This window comes from Galeopterus variegatus, unplaced genomic scaffold (assembly GCF_000696425.1).
Source record: "Galeopterus variegatus unplaced genomic scaffold, G_variegatus-3.0.2 Scaffold257, whole genome shotgun sequence".
Taxonomy (NCBI): Eukaryota; Metazoa; Chordata; class Mammalia; order Dermoptera; family Cynocephalidae; genus Galeopterus; species Galeopterus variegatus.
This window is the reverse complement of record NW_007726368.1, coordinates 78,086-97,956: the sequence shown is the minus strand read 5'-3', so window position 1 is coordinate 97,956 and position 19,871 is coordinate 78,086. Positions and strand designations below refer to the sequence as shown.

The following is a 19,871-nucleotide window of genomic DNA, read 5'->3' as shown; positions in this document are numbered from 1 at the left end:
GCAAGAAGAGTTGGAGAAACAAGAGGAAGATGTTACAAATGGAAAGACATGGCCTGATCACCTGGGCCAGAGCTTCCATGAGGATGGAAACTAAGAAGAGACCCCACATGTCTTTACCTTGTACTCATATGCACGCATTTTGGGGGTATAGATTGGAAATACAAAACGAGCCAATAAATGGGTGTTTATTGCCCAGCACAATGATAGGTAATTTGGGTATAACAGGAGGAAGTGTATACAAAGTGTACACAAGCCTGATACTTTATACCTGGGAACCATGAGCGTGTTCCTGTATTCTACACACACGGTCTTTATGTGCCCAGGTAATGAAAAGCTGAGATTCATGAGGTCTGGATTTGGGGTTGAAGCTAGATGAACAGCTGAGAAAGAATGAATAGAAGAAAGAACCAGTTGGCATGACCCTGCACGGTGAATTTTGCTACCTAATTTCTCTGCAAGTAGAAACCAATATTTTAGTGCCTGATTCCACAGGGCTCGTGTGTGGCCAGTAATTAATTCATGGTCTAGTCTTCTTTACAAGTGGCATAGATTTTAGACAATGAAAACAGTGTAAGTAATCTTATACTCCTTTCTACCAGCATTCTGTCTTTAGATTTAGGTGCTCATTTGATCAAGTCAGCATAATGTCTGATCCTAGTCAGATGACTAAGGGGAATTTCTGTGTCAAGGTTAAGGAGTATTGATAAGAATATGAAAAAATTATGGTGTCTGTCCCAACATTGTCTTTTTCTACCTCTTCACAGGAAAGACACTGAATTCTTTCTCCTTTCTGAGATGGGTTTGTTTATTAACCCAACTAAGATCACAGGGGACGTTTTTCATTGCTAATCTGGAAAAGTGCCAATACTGAGTCATGCGTGCTTACTTTTAGAAACTATGTCTAGCCTGGATTAAGGAGCAGTAAACTGCTATACAGCTTTTTAAAAGCACATTTAGCCACAGAGAACAGAATAAGGTTTAAAAGTAAAGAATGAAATTGAGTTTGTACTTTAAAAAAAAAAAAAAGATAACCTGAGCAGAAAGTCATTGTGTTTGGCTTTTTGATGTTTATTTATTTATTTATTTAATTTTGGGCCACAAAACAAGTCTTAATACAATTAAAAAGACTAAAATCATAGAAAATATGTTCTCTGACCACAGTAATAGAAGGAAATTTAGAAAATTCACAAATGTGTGGAAATGAAATAAACAATGGGTAAAAAGAAGTATTACATGGAAATCAGAGAGTACTTTGAGATAAAAATCAAAGTGCAGTATATCAGAATTTACAGGTGCAGTGCTTAGAGGAAAGTTTATATTTGTAAACATCTATATTGAGGATAACAAAAATCTCAAATCGGTAATGTAAACTTCTACCTTAGGAAAATAGAAAAAGAAGAGCAAACTAAACCAAAAGCAAACATAAGTAGGAAAGAACAAAGATTACAACAGAAATATATAAAATAGGCAATTAAAAAACAATAGAGAAAATTAACAAAACTGAAAGTTGATTCTTTAAAAAGATCAACAAAATTTGCAAGCCCTTATCTAGACTGACCAAGAAAAAAGAGAGAAGACTGAAATTACTAAAATCAGAAACAAAGCAGGGGAATTATTACATTGTCATTATGTATTTTTGTGGTGGTAAGATTTAGTTTCTTTCTTTTTCTCATTTGGATTTTTGTTCTACCAGTGGATTTTGTTCTTTCTTGCTTATTCGTGCTAATAATCATTCTTTTACGGATTCCAGATGCAGGATTCCCTGGAGGATTTCTTGCAGGGCGCCAGCCAGCTCGCTTTGTACAACTCATTTGCCCATCACTTCAGTGAAGCTGGCTGCTTGCTGTTTTCAGCCGACTTCCATTCCTTCCCCATTATTCTATGTTCTCTGGCTGGGGACAGCCTACTTCCCATTTCCACTTCCCTCTGCCTATGTTAACTCACACATCGTCCATTCAACCTCTGCCACATCTACCCAATCAGATATGATGCCTTCCTTTGAGCTCTTGTAATATTTTGTCTGTAGTGTCTCTTGTTCATCTTCTGCCATTGTGGTGTGATGGTTGAGAGTTTGGGTTCTGCAACCTGACTGTACGGGTTCTAACCCAGACTCTGCCACTGACTTGACATGTGAGTTTTGAAAAATAAGTTAACCTCTGAATACATTTCTCCATCTATAAAAGAGGAATAATAATACCTGCTTCATAGGGTTGAGGATTAAATGAGATGCACATATAAAGTGCTCAGTTAACACAGTGCCTAACAAGTAGAAAGCACTAAAGAAATAATAACCAGCAGGAAGGAGCAGCAGTACAATATTTGTGTTATGATTTGTGCTCTAGTCTTCTATACTGAAAACTAAGTGCCTCAAAAGCAATAGTTGGCTCTACCATCTTGCTACTCAAAGTGTGGTTTGCAGACCAGAAATAGTGCAGTCACCTGACAGTCTACTGTACACAGAAATTCAAAGTCTATCCTAGACCTATGGAATCAGCATCTGCATTTTAACAAGGTCCCCAGGTGATACAAATAAATAAAATATGTGTGTATGTAGGTAGGTATAAGTATAAAAATTTGAGAAACACTGCACTGAATTAATTGAATTCAGTTGCTGAAGATAATATTTTAATTATTCTAGTAATCCCCAACTGGAAAATAGATACTTAATTCTGTACAGTCTATACTGCCATTAGATAACTGTCATTTATTTGTAAGGATCCTTTCGACTAATAGTTCTCAAAGTGTGGTCCCTGGACCAGCAGCATCAGATTCACTTGGGAATTTGTTAGAAATGCAAATTTTCAGGGGGTTCTGATGCACACTACAGGCTGAGAACTACTGCGTTAGAGCATTGGGAGGCTGCCAGAAGTACCACGTTAATAATGTGCATATCCTTCTTCCTACCTTGTTATTTCATTTCTTCTGTTCCATCTCTTGAAGAGGCAAATAAGGTAGAATATCATAAAGTATTAAGCTTCCTGTCCATGTTTGCTGGGTATCTTCTGGTGCACATGCACATCTTAACATCTACCTGGCAGACTTATGTATGTCATAATACAGTTTCTAGTGGGCACAGTTTATATGACTTTATCTGCAATCCCTGTGTTCTGTTTTGTTTTATTTTGTTAATTTTATTCATTTTTTGAATAGGTGATAAATGCACATGGTATAAAATTCCCAAGGTACAAGAATTTATGGTAAAAAGTAAGTGTCCCCCCTCCTTGCCCCAGTAATGTAGTTACCATCTTCAAAGGCAATCACTGACTGATCTTTCATTCATTCCACACATTTACTGAGCACCTACTATGTGCCAGGCACTGTTCTGGCCACTGGATATGGAATAAAACAGACAAAACCCCCTGCCCTCATGGAGCTTACATTTTGATTACCAGTTTCTTGTAGTATTAGTTCAATAGTATTCCAAGTTTTCTATAGCCGGCACATTGCAGTACTTAAAATTAGGGCTCTAGAGTCAAATCAACTCATTTTGAATCCCATTTTTCTGATATTCTAAGTGATCTTGGATTATTTATTCCATCACTGTAAACTTCTTTTTCTTTATATTGAAATGGAGTTACTTTTATTTTGTAAGATTGTTGGAATTAAATGAGATTTTATATATATTTATAAAACATATATATATATATAGTTTATATATATATATATAAAAAAAACACCAAACACAGTACCTAGAACATAGTAAATGCTCAATAAATATTAGTGTTAATTATAATTATGTGATTTTATTCTACCATTCTATAATACAGACTAGAAATAAATGATTTGTTTTTATTTCCTCTCTTTGCTATGAGATTTTTTAAAAAATCACTTCTTAAAGAATAAGTAACAGTAAATTTAAGTTTTCTGAGTTTAATTGTTAACTGCTTGTGTGTAAGACTACTTGCTGAGTTCTATTAAGAAATCAACTCCTAATAAATCACTAGAGTATAGAGACTGTGTTCCTCTTTATTCTTTCTAATCTATCTTTTTTCAATCCCATGTAATTTGGAAGTTTTGTACTATTAATTCATTTGGTGTTTTGTACTATTAATTTCAACCTTATAAAGTTATAAAATACAAACCTTGGGGAGATTCTGCAATTCACAGCGGAAAAATTAAGCACTTCTGAGCAAAGTTTCAAACAATACAATTTGGTATAATTATCTTAAGGAACTTTCTCTATGATTCAGGTCTCCAGCCAGATTGAAAACTACTTTCAATCCTTGGAAAAGCAATAAAAGTATTCCTTGGTGATAGTCTTGAAGTGGAAAGAGATTGGGAGCAATTTACACAGAGAGAGAGGGGGAAAATAATAAATGAACTTCTAGAGCAAGAAAACACTTTTAAATATTATGCCAAGAACTGTTTCCTTTATTCAGCATAAAAAGGATCATTAGTGGGCATACTGAAAGATTGCAAGGAAGTTGAATTAGGTGTAGTACACGTCTTACTAGACCATTGACTCAGAATATAAAAAGGAATGAGGGTACACCTGTTTGGCCTAGCACAGTTCTGATAATCATTTAATATGTTCTCTCTTTTTTGCTCCTTTGTTCCTGATTCCATTTTGTATTGTTTCCTTGGTAGACAAAGTTAATGATCTTTGAAAGGTTGATTATGGTGCAAGAAATCTCTTCTCTTGGCCTAGTCATAAAATAGGGAAGACTAGGAAAATAAAATAGCTGGGAAATTGAAGTAAAATGCTTCCAAACAGTTTTTATTATTTGGTTAATGGTGAAATTGAGGTAGATTTGCAGAGTTTTGTGTTCTTTTTAAAAACATTTTCCAGCCTCAATATTTTTTTTGACAGAAATGGATTAACGATAACATCAGTGCTCAAAACAAAAGTTTCAAAAAGCATAAAGTCAATGCTAAAAAAATGAGGGCTTCTCTAGTGACATTTGCCACTGTACTTCTGGACTTTGTTTACACTAATCATGTAATGCATTACAGTCTAACTCTAATTTATTAGGGATCTGTTAGGCAACCATTGTGTGACCTCTTTGGCTTAACTTTGGACCTTGTCATTTCTCATTTCTCTGGGGTTCAGTTACCTATTACAAGGTAACAACACACCTCTAAATTCAGTGGTTTAATTTATTATCAACCGTGGTTCTGTGAGTTAACTGTGCTCAGCCAGGCTCCTGGGATCTTTCAGGAGATTGCAGTCAGATAGCAGGTGAAGCGGGAATAACATAACCAGATGTCCAAGACGGTATCTTCATTCAAAGGTCTGGCACCTTAGCTAGGATGGCTGGAACAGCTCAGGGCTGGCTGGGTATCTCTCTTTCTCTCTTTTTTTGCTGTCATGGTTAGATTTTCCCTTTCCAAGTATAAGTAATAGCGTTTAAATAACTATACAAATTCATGCATTCTCTCCAAGCAGCTTCTTTATATGACTACCTTGAGCTTATTTATAACATGGCGGTCTCATGGTAGTCAAATTTCTTACATTGGAACTGGCTTCTCCTGGACTTTATCCAGTTCCAAGAGACTCAGGGAGAACCTGAAAGGTTTATTTGAACTCAAACTCAAAAGTCATACAAAATCACTTTCCCTGAATTTTATTATTCAAAACTCAAGCCAATCCAGATTCAGGTAAGGACATGACACAAGGGCATGAAAAAGAAACATGGTTCATTGGAGGTGGATGTGGGTGGGGATGGGTGGGGTATCTTTAGAGACTAGCTACCAATACCATCTTTTCTAGCAGACAGTCAAACTTACCTGTAACACAGTTGTTATTCTACTGCACCAAATACTTCTAGGAAACATAAACCCACACATATACTTGTTAGTAAGTGAAAATATTTGGCTCTTGGTAATATAGATATTTTTAACTAAATATATCTGATATTGAATGAGTATCATCCATTAATAGAATTACCTTGGTTGGCTTATACACACTTGTGCCTGTTGTCAGAAGCTGCTACTAACCAAAGTATTTTCGATTTATATAGTGGATTAGAAAGCAGTTAAGAAGTCCCTCAGTAAAATTCATCTCATTCCTTTCTAATGTTTGTACGTTAGTGTGTCTATAGTAGTTAAAACATTCTATACAATAATTATAGGATGTTTTGCTTAATGAAAGGTGAGTTAATTTTGTTGTTATTGTTCATTTATTCAATCAACAAATATGTGTTGAATACCTACGATGAGCCAGATCCTGTGTTACATAGTAGAGAACAGGGACAGTTTGCTGTCGTGGTTGGATTTTCCCTTTACCAGTATAAATAGTAGCGTTTAAATGATAACAATATGAATTCATGCATTCAGATGTTTGGGTACTGGAGAAAGCTGTGTTATAGAAAGGTGTGTGATTGAGCCCTTCCTTTCTGCATTATTTCATTTAATCTTCCCAGGAGGTCTTAGGGTAGAGTAAGACTTATCCCAGTTTTGTAAAGGTTGAAACTGTGACTCAGAGTAGTTAAATGGCATTTCAAAGGTCATCTAATAAGTAAATGGTAGAGCTTGGATCTGAACCCAGAGCATCTACCATGCAAAACTGCATTGAAATAATACTATTAGCTTTATTTCTAAACTGCATGTCTTTTAAGAAATGTTTTCACTGTTCTAAAATGGTAAGTGCATAATTACTTAATGTCATAATGCTATTTTAATTAATCTTTGGTCAAATGTATTGACAGCTCCTATTCCTGCCACACCTGAAGTTTCTTTTGGTTTCATAGTGACCATTTCTGAAGTCTAAGAAGGATGGGTAAAGAATAATGGAAACTTACTTTCACTGAAATTTTACTGTATACCAGTCATCAAGCTTAATATTTGAACAGAGTGCTAAGTTACTGTAGATTTTACATGTAGATTTTAAAAAATAAATAAACTAATCTCTTTATTAGTAATCATTAACCCCAAACTATCTGTGGGGCACTTCCAATATGCCTGGCCCAAGAAAACTATGGCTCCTAATCTAGGGGTCTCACCAACTAATGGGAGAGACTGAGCAGATGTTTTTACAAGCAGTACACTTTGATGAGAGTCTAAGACTGGAGAAAGTAGGTAAAGAAGAGGGGGAAAGGTTCTATGAAGAGAGTACACCTACATAAAGGTTCAAAGTCTAAAGTGTTTAAGGGATTATAGGGAGAGACATAATTCTGTATAATAAGAGGGCACAATGGGTGTGGAATAGTGGCCAGAGTTGAGGTTGGTCAGGAAGTCAAAAGGAACGAACATTTTGCATCACAGGCCTTGTTAGGGAGTTTGAATGATTGACAGTCATTGAATAAAACTTTGCTAAGTAGTTTGAATTCCAGAAGCAGACCAGAAAAACAGATTAGCGTTCAACATTTTTCCTCTTTAACCATGACTTCCCCTTCCACTCTTTACAGAGTTGGAAATTATTCTTTTGCTTGGGCATAGTCTGTAATACATACCAGGCATTATAAGTGGCTTCCCTTCTATTTCTGTGTATTTACAATGTTGCTTACAGCCAGGCTGATAAGATTAAAGCACCAAGTGTCATATCATCTTAATATTACATGAGTCATTCATCGTTCACTTATTTATGCACTTATCCAGGGAAAACGAATTTGTTCCCCACCTCATCAGTGTCCAGATTCGAATTCCTGTATATTTAGGTGACATTCCAAGGGGATCGATGCACTAGTATGAAGAAGTGCTGTAAACTGTTTGCGTCAGCAAGACAGTTTCAAAACCTTTCACTTACTTCCTAGCCTAATTCTCCAGCTATTCTTTTTTAAAAAGTAGCAGTTGAAATCACCCCTCCAGTGTACTCAGATGGAGGATACAGCAGTCTTGCTCGTTTTTTCCTCCATTGCCAACATAAACAGGTGGAGCAGCAGAGAAGGGGAGAGAGAAGCCAACAATATAGCAGCAGGGTGACAGACACACCTCCTACCTAGGGCCATAAAGACTTCTCCAGCCAACCTCAACTCCCCCTGGGCTTGCTCTCTCTCCACGGACCTCTCTAGAAGGGAGACTCAGTCCATCCCTCTGAGTGTATTGAAGAGTTGAAAGAACTTGTGCCCCAAATAGAGCAGAACACCAGCTGTTTTTTCCAGCTTTTCTGCTCCCTTCTTCAAACTCTTGATAGAAAGCAGCGGTGCTCCGCATACTCCAAAGCGCCGCTTAGGCAGTGCCGGAGTCACGCCTGCGTCCCTGTCCCCACGTTGCAGCAGCCCAGCTCCAGGGCAGGCCCGCCCTCCGTCTCTCCCCTCCTTCCACCTGACAGGGACCATAAATAACCGCGGCTCCGTGTTCTCGGCTGAGAACAAAGTTGAAAGTTCGCCTGGAGCTCGCTGCCACTCCCCGCCTGGGCCACCTCTTCCTTTTCTTGTAAGGTTTTTCTTCTCCCTGGGTTGGCTGTTTCCTTCATTCTCAGAAGAGTCGCCTCCTAATTACACACATAGCGCCTAAGTCTCCCCACTTGGAGAGAGCGTCTGGGCTACCCGTTAGCCCGAGCACTGGTGTCACATTTCTGCACGTCTGCACCGGAGCAGTCCTCACATTTACATACAAATAACTTCAGGGCTTGCGTCCCTGTCACCATCCCGTCCTGCTAGAGGCTGCCAGAGGAGACTTTAACCCAATCAGAAGGAGCTTTAAAAGGATGTCTGCGGCGTGATCAAAGGGACCTTAACCTCAAGTGTGGCCAGGTTTGGGGTTTTGGTTTTTGTCTGAAATTTTGAAAATCTTCGAACTCCGATGAGTGGGGAAAGATGTGCGATTCCTAAGCTGCCTGCGAGTAGATGGAGATGCTGAGGGGAGCCTGGCAGCGGTGGTGAAGAGTCAATAGAACCCAGGGACTGGTTTGCTGGGGCTGGTTTGGAGGCTGATTCTAAATCAGTGCTTAAGGAGTTCCTGGAAACATCAGGAAAGCATTTGATCAGCCCAGCCTGGTGGAAATGGCTTTACCGCAGAGTAAGATCTTTCGTTCAGTTGTCGATGGTATGTGCTGTTTTTGTTTCAGATGCAGTGAGATGTGCAAATAACCCAGCTGTAAATAGTTACTTAAAATAATCTCTTGGTACTGGCTAGCAGGAGAAAGTTGATCTGTTTAGTTCTTACATTTGCAAAAACAGTAGTTGACAGTGTATTTTTAGACTTGATTGGTGGTTTAAAAGCTGAGCACTTGTGGTTTCCTGAGTTTAAATGAATGGAAATTGTGAATAGTACTGAATGAAGGAATTTGAAAATAGAGTTGGGATAGATGAATCACTTACCTTTGAGAAAAAAACAACACATATACTTCTGAAATCTCTTTTGGCTAGCCAAGGTTATGTCCAGAAAGAAAATGAGTCACAAAAAAGAGTTTGCCTGTGTGGAAGGAATTTTTCCACAGCCTGGGCTACCTTTTGAGAAGGATGGGAAAACGTCCCAGAGGGCAAAAGACATTTGAAAAACCTGCCCTGTCACTTTGGAATGTAGTTTTTCTAGGAGAGGTCACGTTATGCACATGTAACTAGTAAAAGTAGTTTACGTAATTAACTCTTTGTTAATAGTTCAATGGCATTTTATGTATTTCTTCTTTCAAACTGCTGAAGCCCCTATTTTATCTCCCGAGAAGGCAGAGTTATTTTCCATGTAGATTTCAAGCATTGGGACAGCTGGGCTGAGCTGTTAATTTGATGGGTTTAGAAATAGTTCAAAATTGATGTGTTCCAAGGTTCCCCAAATGAGCAGTTATAGTTCACACAAATACTTGCTAGTGTCTTACATAAGCTCCAACCTGAAATCCTGTGTGTGAGAAAATTGTTGTTAAAAAATAAAAAAATTTTTAAAAAATGTCTGTTCCCTTCCCCGTGTAATTTCAAGAACAGTAGTGAAGAGGTGGCTGTTATTTTGCAATCCACGTCCATGCAGACAAGCTGCCCTCATCATAGGTGAGGTGAGGAAAACTGACCAAAGACCCACCGAGTCAGCCGGGGTTGGAGGGGGAGGCAGGAGGCAGGAGACAGGAGTGATGCTTCAAAACAGGTACTTAACACCAGGAGCTGTTTACACTGTTCACATTCACTCTGGAAATTGTTTTAACCTCTCCCTATACTTTTTCCTTCTAAACCACAGTTACCAAAGTTTTCCGGGGGATAGGGGAAGATGAACATGAGATAATGGGTAATGTGCTGATGACTGAAGAAGCGGTTTTCTCTGCACTTGACACATGCTCAAAAGTGAAGCTTCTGATTTTGGCTTGCTCTGTACGTCTGCAGGTGAAGATGCAATGACAGGGGACACAGACAAGTATCTGGGGCCACAGGACCTTAAGGAACTGGGCGATGACTCCCTGCCCGCAGAGGGTTACATGGGCTTTAGTCTTGGAGCCCGTTCTGCCAGGTACTTTGTTGTTGCTGTTTTTCATAGTTAATTTAAAACAACCACGATTTGTCATAAAGAGAGTCATTCTCATTTTTTGCATTATCCCAAAATGTGCTCTTTGGATGAGGATGTGAATTTAGTGAAATTTCTTGACTCAAATATACATGCTCTGCTATTTTATTTTGTGGTTTTCGGTCCTTAACTTCATGTGATTGAACATGGTAATCATGTGTTCTTTTTTCCCCCATTTTGCAGTCATGTTAGCAAGTGAGCTCACTGACCAAACTGGGAGAACCAATAGGGTTATATGTTTCAAAATTAAATTTTGCTCTATATAGAAAGAAAATTTTATTTGCCAATGAGTAAGAAATACGTGTATGAATTGTTCACTATGCTCTCTTCGCTACTGAAAGAATAATTCATGATTGAGACTTAAGAGAGCATTCTTGGAAAAAGTTATATTGTGTGTTAAAATTGTCTACCAAGTGTTTGAATATTTCTTGTAAAACGTTTCCATTCTTTTGTTTATAAGGGACATATTAGTCTAACAGTGACTTACCAAAAGTCACGGACAGTAATAGTGGCAAATGCAGCCCTTACAACAGAAGCATAAAACTTTGGTCGTGGAAAACCTTGACTCAAACTTTTCTTAACACTGGTTGAAAGGAACAGGACCTTGTCCAGAATCTGGAGCCTCTTTTTCCTGGTGTGGATTAACAGCATGTTTGCTGACAGTCAAGTTATTTTAAAGCTAATAATTAAACCTTCTAAGCCAGAGCCCTGAGGACATTTTCCTATAGTTTCAGCATCTGTTGTAAAAAGTTTCATTGTCTAATAGTAAATGGTACTTCCCACAAAGTAAACCTTGGAGTTTATTCTCAGTGTCCTTGGTGTGGCCAGGGTTTTTCTTGAGTTAGTCTTTCTTTAATAGAATTTGGAGCCTCATGTAACTAAATAGAAACTTTGCTTTTTAAATACATTTATAAAGGGCCCTAAAATCTTATTGTAGCAGGTGTCATTAACGAGAGGAAAAATAACTTTTTAAAAATATGCGATATTTCAGGTGATCACAGATAGCAACAAGATACAACAGAAAATATGTAGAACCATAAAGGATCTCAAGATCTTATTTAAGGATTTATAGTTTTTATAATCTAATGACTAGCTGCTTTCTCGTCCTCTGATAACACATGACACGTTTTGTGAATCAGTCATTAGTAGTATGTAGAAAATTGTATCAGCTGACATCCAGTGAGATATGAAACCAGAATATTTCCTCTTACAATTTTTTTCTTAAGATAATTCCAGGGCTTTCACACTTCTAATTTTGATTGCACCATTATTTGTTGCTATTATATGTGACTCATTTTTTTTTACATTGGCAACTCATGTTATGCTCAGAGGTAAATATTTTTTACAAATCTTTAAAGCCAGTACTTTTAAAGCACATTGTTAGAATATTACCAAGTAAACTATTCTGAGTGTAACATTTAAAAAAGAATACATTAAATCTGTAACTCATTGAACCATAACATTTTTTTCTTTTTTTCCTGTCTGATTTTTTGCTTTCTTTTTCTCCTGTTGTTATTTTTTTTTCCTAAAAATACTTTAAAATAGTCCCAAGATCAGGTAAGAAGACGTGGCCTGTTACCATGTTTCTGTGCCATTCCCTCATTTTCTCATTTTCTTTTCTTAAGCATCGTGATGTGCTGTGCTGTGATGTGCTGCAATGTGCTTTTTTTTCTTGGTTCTGCTCAGCTTTAGAAAATTTAGAAATTATGTGATTCTGAGAAAATTAGCAAGAAAGTAAACGTATAATAAGAAATGTTACTTATGCAAAATTGACTGAATATTTGAGGAATTTCTTTCCTTTAAAAAATTTTGTATACTGCATGAAGCAACCGAAGAAATTTCACTGGGTTTTAAGAAAAAGTCCTGATTTGAAAAGCCGTTTGTTTGCTGGTTGCTGTTTTATTTGAGTTGTGCTAGGTGTATTAGTATAATTTTAGAATGCTGAGGCATGTTTTTCTAACACTGCCTGTATTTAACACATACAGTATACTGATGGCTACAAATAATATAACTGACCTTAGCTGAAAACAATTTAATGCTTTCCAGACCCTCATGCAAATAATCTCTAATTTTAGTAGCTGGAAGTACTTCCAAGTATTAAGGATTCAGAGTGAGACTTGATGGATTTAATGGGCACCATCTGCCTAATGTAAGTTGGTCTGGAATAAGCAGGAGTAGGAACTTTAGACATTGTGTAAAATGAAGACATCTTTAGACCTTTCTGTTGATAGCTCCTAATTCTGGGCTCTGTTCTGCAGTTGGCACTCATATATAAATTTTTTAAAAAGAGAGGATTTTTAGAAAGTATCAACAGATCTTAGATTAAAAACTGAAAATAAAATGAAATTAAAATGTATCTTTTTAAAAAAATTTCTAAATGTTTGTCCACATATACAATAACTGTCTCACAAACCACCAGTGTCAACATACTATGCTGTGGGAACCATAATTTAAAGAAATGAATGTCCAATGCAGAGAGTAAAGCTTCCCAGTGCCTCTCAGATCACATTACTGAAGCAAAATGGAACATTGCTATGAATACTTAGAAGCTGCACTGTCCAGTAGTGTACCCACTTGCCACATATGGCTACCTAATATTAAGCAAAATTCAGTTCTTTGGTCATACTAGCCACACTCCAAGTGCTCAGTAGCCACGTGTGGCCAATGGCCACTGTTACTGAACAGCACAGACTTAGCACATCTTCATCACAGCATAGATTTCTGTTGGACAGTGCTGAGTTAATTTCTGCACTTAGGAAGCTTCTACTGTATTTGAGAGAAGGTAAATAACTAGAAAGGGGAATAATAGAAAGAAATGCTTGCAACTGAAGTGGGGTTAGGAGTGAGGAGGAAGAGTTATGGGTCACATGTTTGGGCGCAGAGGTCCCGACTGTGCAAGTGGTCAGAGTCACGTGGCTTACCAGGTGAACTCTGTGCAGGGATAGTGCTCATTATAGTCACTTAGTAAATATTTGTTGATGATGGTAATAGTGACTCTGTAGAATGATGGTTATTTGGGGGTCAAAGAGATCCGTGTGAGATTCTGGTGCAAACTAAGACTCTAGTCTTAGAAGAATGTACCCACCCATCTATATAGACACTTAGAATAATGCCTATAATATCAGGGGCCTCTGTATATTGATATAAGAATACCCACTTTGGGGTAATCTTAGTAGGTGGTGGAGAAAAGAAATCATTTTGTGCAAAACAGAGAATCATTCCTTATTTGCCTCTTTGTTTTTTTCCCTGTCAAGCACACACAAGACAAGGCCGAAGTCAAGGTCTGACTGATTCAACTGGTAAAGATACAACAAGCCAGGTTTAGATCAGACAGTTGAGTAATTATATAGGCTGTGAAAGGTGCTAACTCCCCATGGCCCTTGCCCCCTACACCAGAAAGGTCACCGAAAAAAGGGGGGAGGCTGGATGTCTACAGTGCTAGTTGTGGAATATTCTGTTGCTGAGGAGCCAATTCTAGACTGCAGCTAAGTGGTTTTATGTTCTGCAGCTCTATTCCATGGAGGGCAGGACAGGAAGCTTCATACCTCATTAAAAAGAGGAGGTGATGAAAAGCTATCTCACAACACCCTCCTAGGTGAGATAGGGAGGCGAGTGGGAGATGCTCTCATAGCAGCTCCTCACAGGCCTCTATCCTTGTGTTCCTGGAGGATTGCAAAGTGTGGTGCCAAGAGGCTGATTAGCTGCATTCCCAATCTTTGCCTGCATGACCTATGCAGTATGTGTGAAGGTCATCAGGGTGACATGCCAGAGCTGTTCTCCTAGTGTCCCTCTCTCTACTGGTTTTTGGTTTAGAGGTCAATGATGAGTGGCCCTTCAGGGCATCAGGGGACCTGCACTCTTGGAAGTTCAGGGTCTGTCTAGAGGATTTCAGAGAGGCTGGAAAAGAGCACAGTAGGAGTGAGGAAGCAGAGAGTAGAGCAAGAAAAGACAGAATATTTGCAGGAAAGACAAAATAACCACGTACGGAATTTGAATGTTTCCTTGAGGCCGGGAAGATATCAAATAGTATCATGGGAGATGAATTCATAACACTAGTTCCTTCCTGAAGTTTTCCATGAGTAGCAACTACAAACCAGAGCTCTCAATATCTTAAACTCATTTAGTTCTCAAAGACTTATAAACAGACCCATTTACAGCAGACATAATGCCATTCTGTAGTGCAAGCCAAGCAGACATGGACCAGAAAGGGTAGAGATTCTAATATAAGGTCTTACCCTGGAAAAATCTCTCTAATTATCAATTATCTATAGTCATCTGGTTCTTCTCAGTTGGTTCAGCTTCATTGTGACACATCCAAAGTTTTCATGCATTTCATCTTCTTTCAGATTAAACACAGTTGGCCCAATTTTAAACAAAATCTGATCATGAAGTGGTCTACACTTAAGACATTTCCTCAAATATAAGGGATTTTATTTTTGATGATGTCCTTTCAAGAACAACTTGTGTTGATATTTTTAGCCATCTTGCCTGTTCTTAAAGTTGCATGCATTAATTTTCTTTTATTCATCTCATCATCATCTACCACTGTTGAATGGTTAACTATAAATACAACAGCCTCCGCTCCTTCAGTTCGGATAGGTCTTACACCTTGAACAGAAGCTCCTATGCACGGGACAGCATGATGATTGAAGAACTCCTTGTGCCATCCAAAGAGCAGGTACGCATCCTTTTAAAACATTTTCTTTGATTGTTAAACTTTCATTTGTGTGATTGATTCAAGCCCTACGTCATGTGACAACAACATTTTTATATTTTTTGCATGTTTGACTTTGCATTTGTAAATCTTCTGATACTAGCTAGTTAAAGAAAAAAATCAATTGTACTGTAAACAGAAATATTCCTCTCTTCTGCAGGTGAGTTTCTCACATTCCACATAGAGAAACTCAGAAATTCCTAGAAAAAGGCATAGATACCTTTCTTATCTCTAGGTCAAATCTGTTTCAAATTTCTTTAAGGAGAGTTAATGATAATTGGTAGCTAACGTTATTGACATTATCCACATGAATGATTTATTTTGCTAAACAAAGTGGGTATGCATATTGGAATTTGTTAGAATAGTTTTTAACAAGTACTTCAAGATTAGACTCATCATGTTTTTAGTCCTTAGCTTCAAAGCTGCCTGTGATGGGCCTTTTCAGGATGCGATAGTATTTTGCTTTCTCTGAAAATCTCTATTAGATTCATTTGGTGTTTGTGTGATTTCTTCTTTCCAGTTAAATAGTTAAATATTGGGTTTAAATAAGAAGGCCCAGCAATGTATTCATGCTGCATGTGGGCTCAAGGTGGTTCTAGAATAATGTCAATATATACACAGTATCTGGTTTTAAATGCACACAGTAGTGATTTCATGATGGATGGAACTGGACAATAAAGCTAATTTTGAAGGTGACATAATATTTAAGCAATGTAAATAATTGGTGAGATCACGCTGGACTGACTGATTAGCTGCACAGTGAAGGTGAATTGGAGCAGATGAATGAGTGGTGGTGACTTAGTTAGAGGTTAAGCAATGGGTAGTCAGACTTTTGGTACTCCCACATGTCTGGAGATGCTGGTGTACAGATGTACAGATGTACATTGTGCTTCACAGGCACCTCCAATAAATATTTTATCACTTTATGCTCTCTAGAATATTCTTAACAAGCAGGACTTATGGAGGTAAATACAGTGGCCTTTCAGTGTTTGGTTGAACAAACCCTTTGTATAAAGATTATAGGTGTGATAGCATGTCATGGGTTTAAGTGGGTGTTAGCACTAGAGAATGTACTTGTCTCAAACAATGAAGCTAAGCTCTTGGGTGTAAGGTGTTGCCCAGGTGTTGGTTGAGATTTACTGAAGAACTGCTTGGATGGCTGTGGTCATTATCCTACTCCATTAATCCTGCTCTCTTCGTGTTCCCAGTTGACATGAGATGTTACTGGTTATATTGTTAACACTTGTAAGTGTAAAAGTGCCTGCTATTCTCCATGCCCTGAGGAAACCCCACAAAACTTATAAAATTTCCAGTGAAAGGAGATTCTTGAGATATCAGTGATACTTGGCTCTTGTATAAAACATGTGCCTAGGGATTCTGATAACACCTAATTATGGTTTATATTTCTGAATATATACTTGCTTTGGAAAAAGACCTGAAATTAGGACCAACATCATGATTATCACCATGAACTCACCATCGCCATCATGACCTCCCCATGACCTCTATCACCAGCATCACCATGCCCCCATCACTGCCACTATTACCACCAACTTCAGCACATCAACCTTAAAGTAAAATAGTTTGTGGTGGTACAAGGTTACAGTCCAGCTTTCGGAGGGTTCTCACACCTGTTAGCTATTAACAAGACCTGCTTACTCAGGTAGAAGGGAGGGATAGCATTTACTCAGAACTAAGGATTTGTGAAAAGAAAAGACAAGGAAAACATTTGAGGTAAAATTGTTCTTAAAGTCAGTTTGCTGCTGCTTCAGTTTCAAAAACACCTCTGTGAACATCATGAACACTTTTGTAGAGCAGTCAGAGACACGGAGAGCATAGGACATCTTGAAACCTTTAGAAAAAAACTTAACTTGATAACTGTGCAAATAGGAAGTTGCTTTCTTTAATGACTGCAAAGTACCCCCATGAACTGATAGGCATTCATTGTGGAACGAGCATGTTTAATGAGTATGTCACATTTACTCAGCCACACAAATCCATGATAAATCGGTAAGAGATTTGAAAGAAAAATGCAAGGCATAAAGACATTTTAGGGATAATTGAGGGCATTTGAAAATGTACTGGATATATATATACACACTATTATAAATGTACTGCATACTACATATACTATATACATATATACACACTATTAAGAAATTGTAGATAATTTTCTTATTGGTGATAATAGTATTGAAGCTATTCAGGAGAAGAGCTCACTCTAGGGGTATGCGTGCTGAAGTTTTCAGGAATGAAGTAATCGTTAAGTCAGCTATTATCAAATGGTTCAGCCAAAAAAGTATGCGTGTGTGTGTGTGTGTGTGTGCATGCATAGAAAGACAGATAAAGCAAATATAGCAAAATGTTAATTGTTGAATCTAGGTGGAAGGTACTTCATAGTTTTTTTCAACTTTTATCTGTATGAACACCTTCAAAATAAAAACTTGGAGGAAAGAGGAAAAATTCTGAAAAAGGTGTATTAACTTTTTTAGTCCCTACCAAAGTCAGCTATTATCAAATGGTTCAGCCAAAAAAGTATGCGTGTGTGTGTGTGTGTGTGTGCGTGTGTGTGTGTGTGCGTGCATAGAAAGACAGATAAAGCAAATATAGCAAAATGTTAATTGTTGAATCTAGGTGGAAGGTACTTCATAGTTTTTTTTCAACTTTTATCTGTATGAACACCTTCAAAATAAAAACTTGGAGGAAAGGGGAAAAATTCTGAAAAAGGTGTATTAACTTTTTTAGTCCCTACCGTCTCCTTTTTTCTAGAAGAGAAGTAAAGGGCTAATTCCTCAAAAGAGAAGCTGTCGGAAGAGTCTGGTATTAGTCATACGCACTGGGTATGACTAATAAGAAGAATTTACTTCAGAAATGCATTTAAACACTTTATATTATAATTAAATGGTGAAAAATTATTGGTTTAGTTTTTTCATGCTTCTAACTTTGTACTTATAAATTTATAGTTTCTCCACGGTAATAATTTTGTCAGAAAGCATAAAAGAAGCCTTAAATACTTAGAATTCCTAAAGTAATGATACATGATACTGTCAGACTTAAAAGTAGCCTGTCATTGCCCAGTTAAAGTTGCTTTGACAAGTAAAGGTGAAAATGAATAAAAATTAACTCTCCATGTGCTCTCTTTTTTGACAAGGGTAGTTCTTGCCCATGAAAAGCACAATTGACTCTTTATTATCCTGCTGAGTAATCAGTTTGCACATTAACCACAGTCAGGGTACAGTGGAGACCTGGATGATGAGTGTAGGCACCCGTGCTGGTTGAAGGCAGGTATGCGTGCCAGAGATGGGGAGGGGGATTAGAAGAGGTAGACCCATCCCTATTACCTGCTGGCCTTTAATCATAATTAGTCTGTAAATCACTATGATATTGGGTTATCCGTGAACTCCCTGTTCTTTTACCTTCCCTTTACCTGTTAGTCAAGAGTCACCTGTAGATATGCTTCTGAAAATGTGTATCATGCCTTGCATTTGTCAGAAGATTATTTAAAGTGGTGACTCTCAACCCTGACTGCTTAGAATCACCTGTAGAACTTTTAAAATGAAAATTGCTCAGTTCTTTGTATATTCTTTGAGATTCTTTTTCTGTAGTGTAATAAGACCAATAATTTTTAGCCTTTAGTGAATAATAAATTAGTTCTTCCTCTAACATTTTACCAAGTCACATATACAAATGTTTACTTATAGATTTTGAGAAATAAAGTTCTACACATTTAGAATCTCTACCTTGACATATGAGTACAAGAAAAATGTATAAAAACATGCTTTAGGGCCGGCCCGGTGGCGCACTGCTACAGTGCGCTGCTTGGGAGCGCCGCGGCGCTCCCACCGAGGGGTCGGATCCCACGTACAGACCGGCCGCTCACTGGCTGAGCGAGGTGCGGGCGCAAAACCGAGGGTTGCGATCCCGTTGCCGGTCCCGGTCCGGTACGGGCACAACACTGAGGGTTGCGATCTGTTGCCGGTCACGAAAAAAGACAAAAAAAAAGGAAAAAAGAAAAAAAGAAAATTGCTCAGTTCCTTATTTGATTGGCCCGGATGGGGCCTGGGCATGGGATTTTAAATACACCCAGGGGTGAAAGCCACTGATTCATAGAATTCTTAACCAGAGGTGCACGTCAGAATCAATCACCCATGGCTCTTCTTAAAATGAGTTCCCTATGGAATCAAAATCTCCATGCCTGGGTTCCTGGGCTTGTGTGTTTTTTAAAGCTCCACAGGTGATTCTCTAATTAGGAAGCACTGGTGTAAAGCAATTCTAACCGGAAGCTTTATGTGTATTGCTCAATCAGCATCTAATGTATTTGTTTTATAAGCTCAGATTTGTGTGTATCAGATTGTCTTACAGCAACATCTATGCTTAGAAAAATTCCTTTCCAAATAGGAGTTAGTAAATAGAAAAAGAGATGAGCCTAAATTGAAGTCTCAATGTTTGGAATGAATATAATAGACTGGTGCTTTCATTTCTTCTGACATAATTATTGAAAACAACTGTCTGGGGTGTGGCTTATGTAATTACTCTGTATGGTCCAGATCAGCCAGTCCTCATCACATAAAGAGAATGCTGTTCATTAGATGCCGTAAGTGTCAGAAGATATAATGGTGGTAATGTGCTTAAGGTGGTGGTGAAACAGCTAGTTTTGAATTCCTACTATGTGCCAGGAACTATTCTAAATGTTTACCAGTGTTAAATTGTTTACATTTACAACAAACCATAAAATAATTTTTTAGCTCCATTAAAAAGATAAAGAAACTGAGGCACAGTGAGCTTAAGCAGT

At 37.8% G+C, this 19,871-nt stretch overlaps 1 protein-coding gene across 1 annotated transcript in view; it reads left to right on the top strand.

The window, feature by feature from the left end:
• ANK3 (ankyrin 3, node of Ranvier (ankyrin G)) overlaps positions 1 to 19,871 on the top strand; it is a 137,992-nt gene that overhangs the window by 47,446 nt on the left and 70,675 nt on the right. The window contains exons 13-15 of the mRNA XM_008566631.1: positions 3,151 to 3,204; positions 10,188 to 10,311; positions 14,941 to 15,043. Of these exons, the coding sequence (XP_008564853.1) occupies positions 3,151 to 3,204; positions 10,188 to 10,311; positions 14,941 to 15,043 (281 nt within the window). The remainder of the gene's footprint in view (positions 1 to 3,150; positions 3,205 to 10,187; positions 10,312 to 14,940; positions 15,044 to 19,871) is intronic.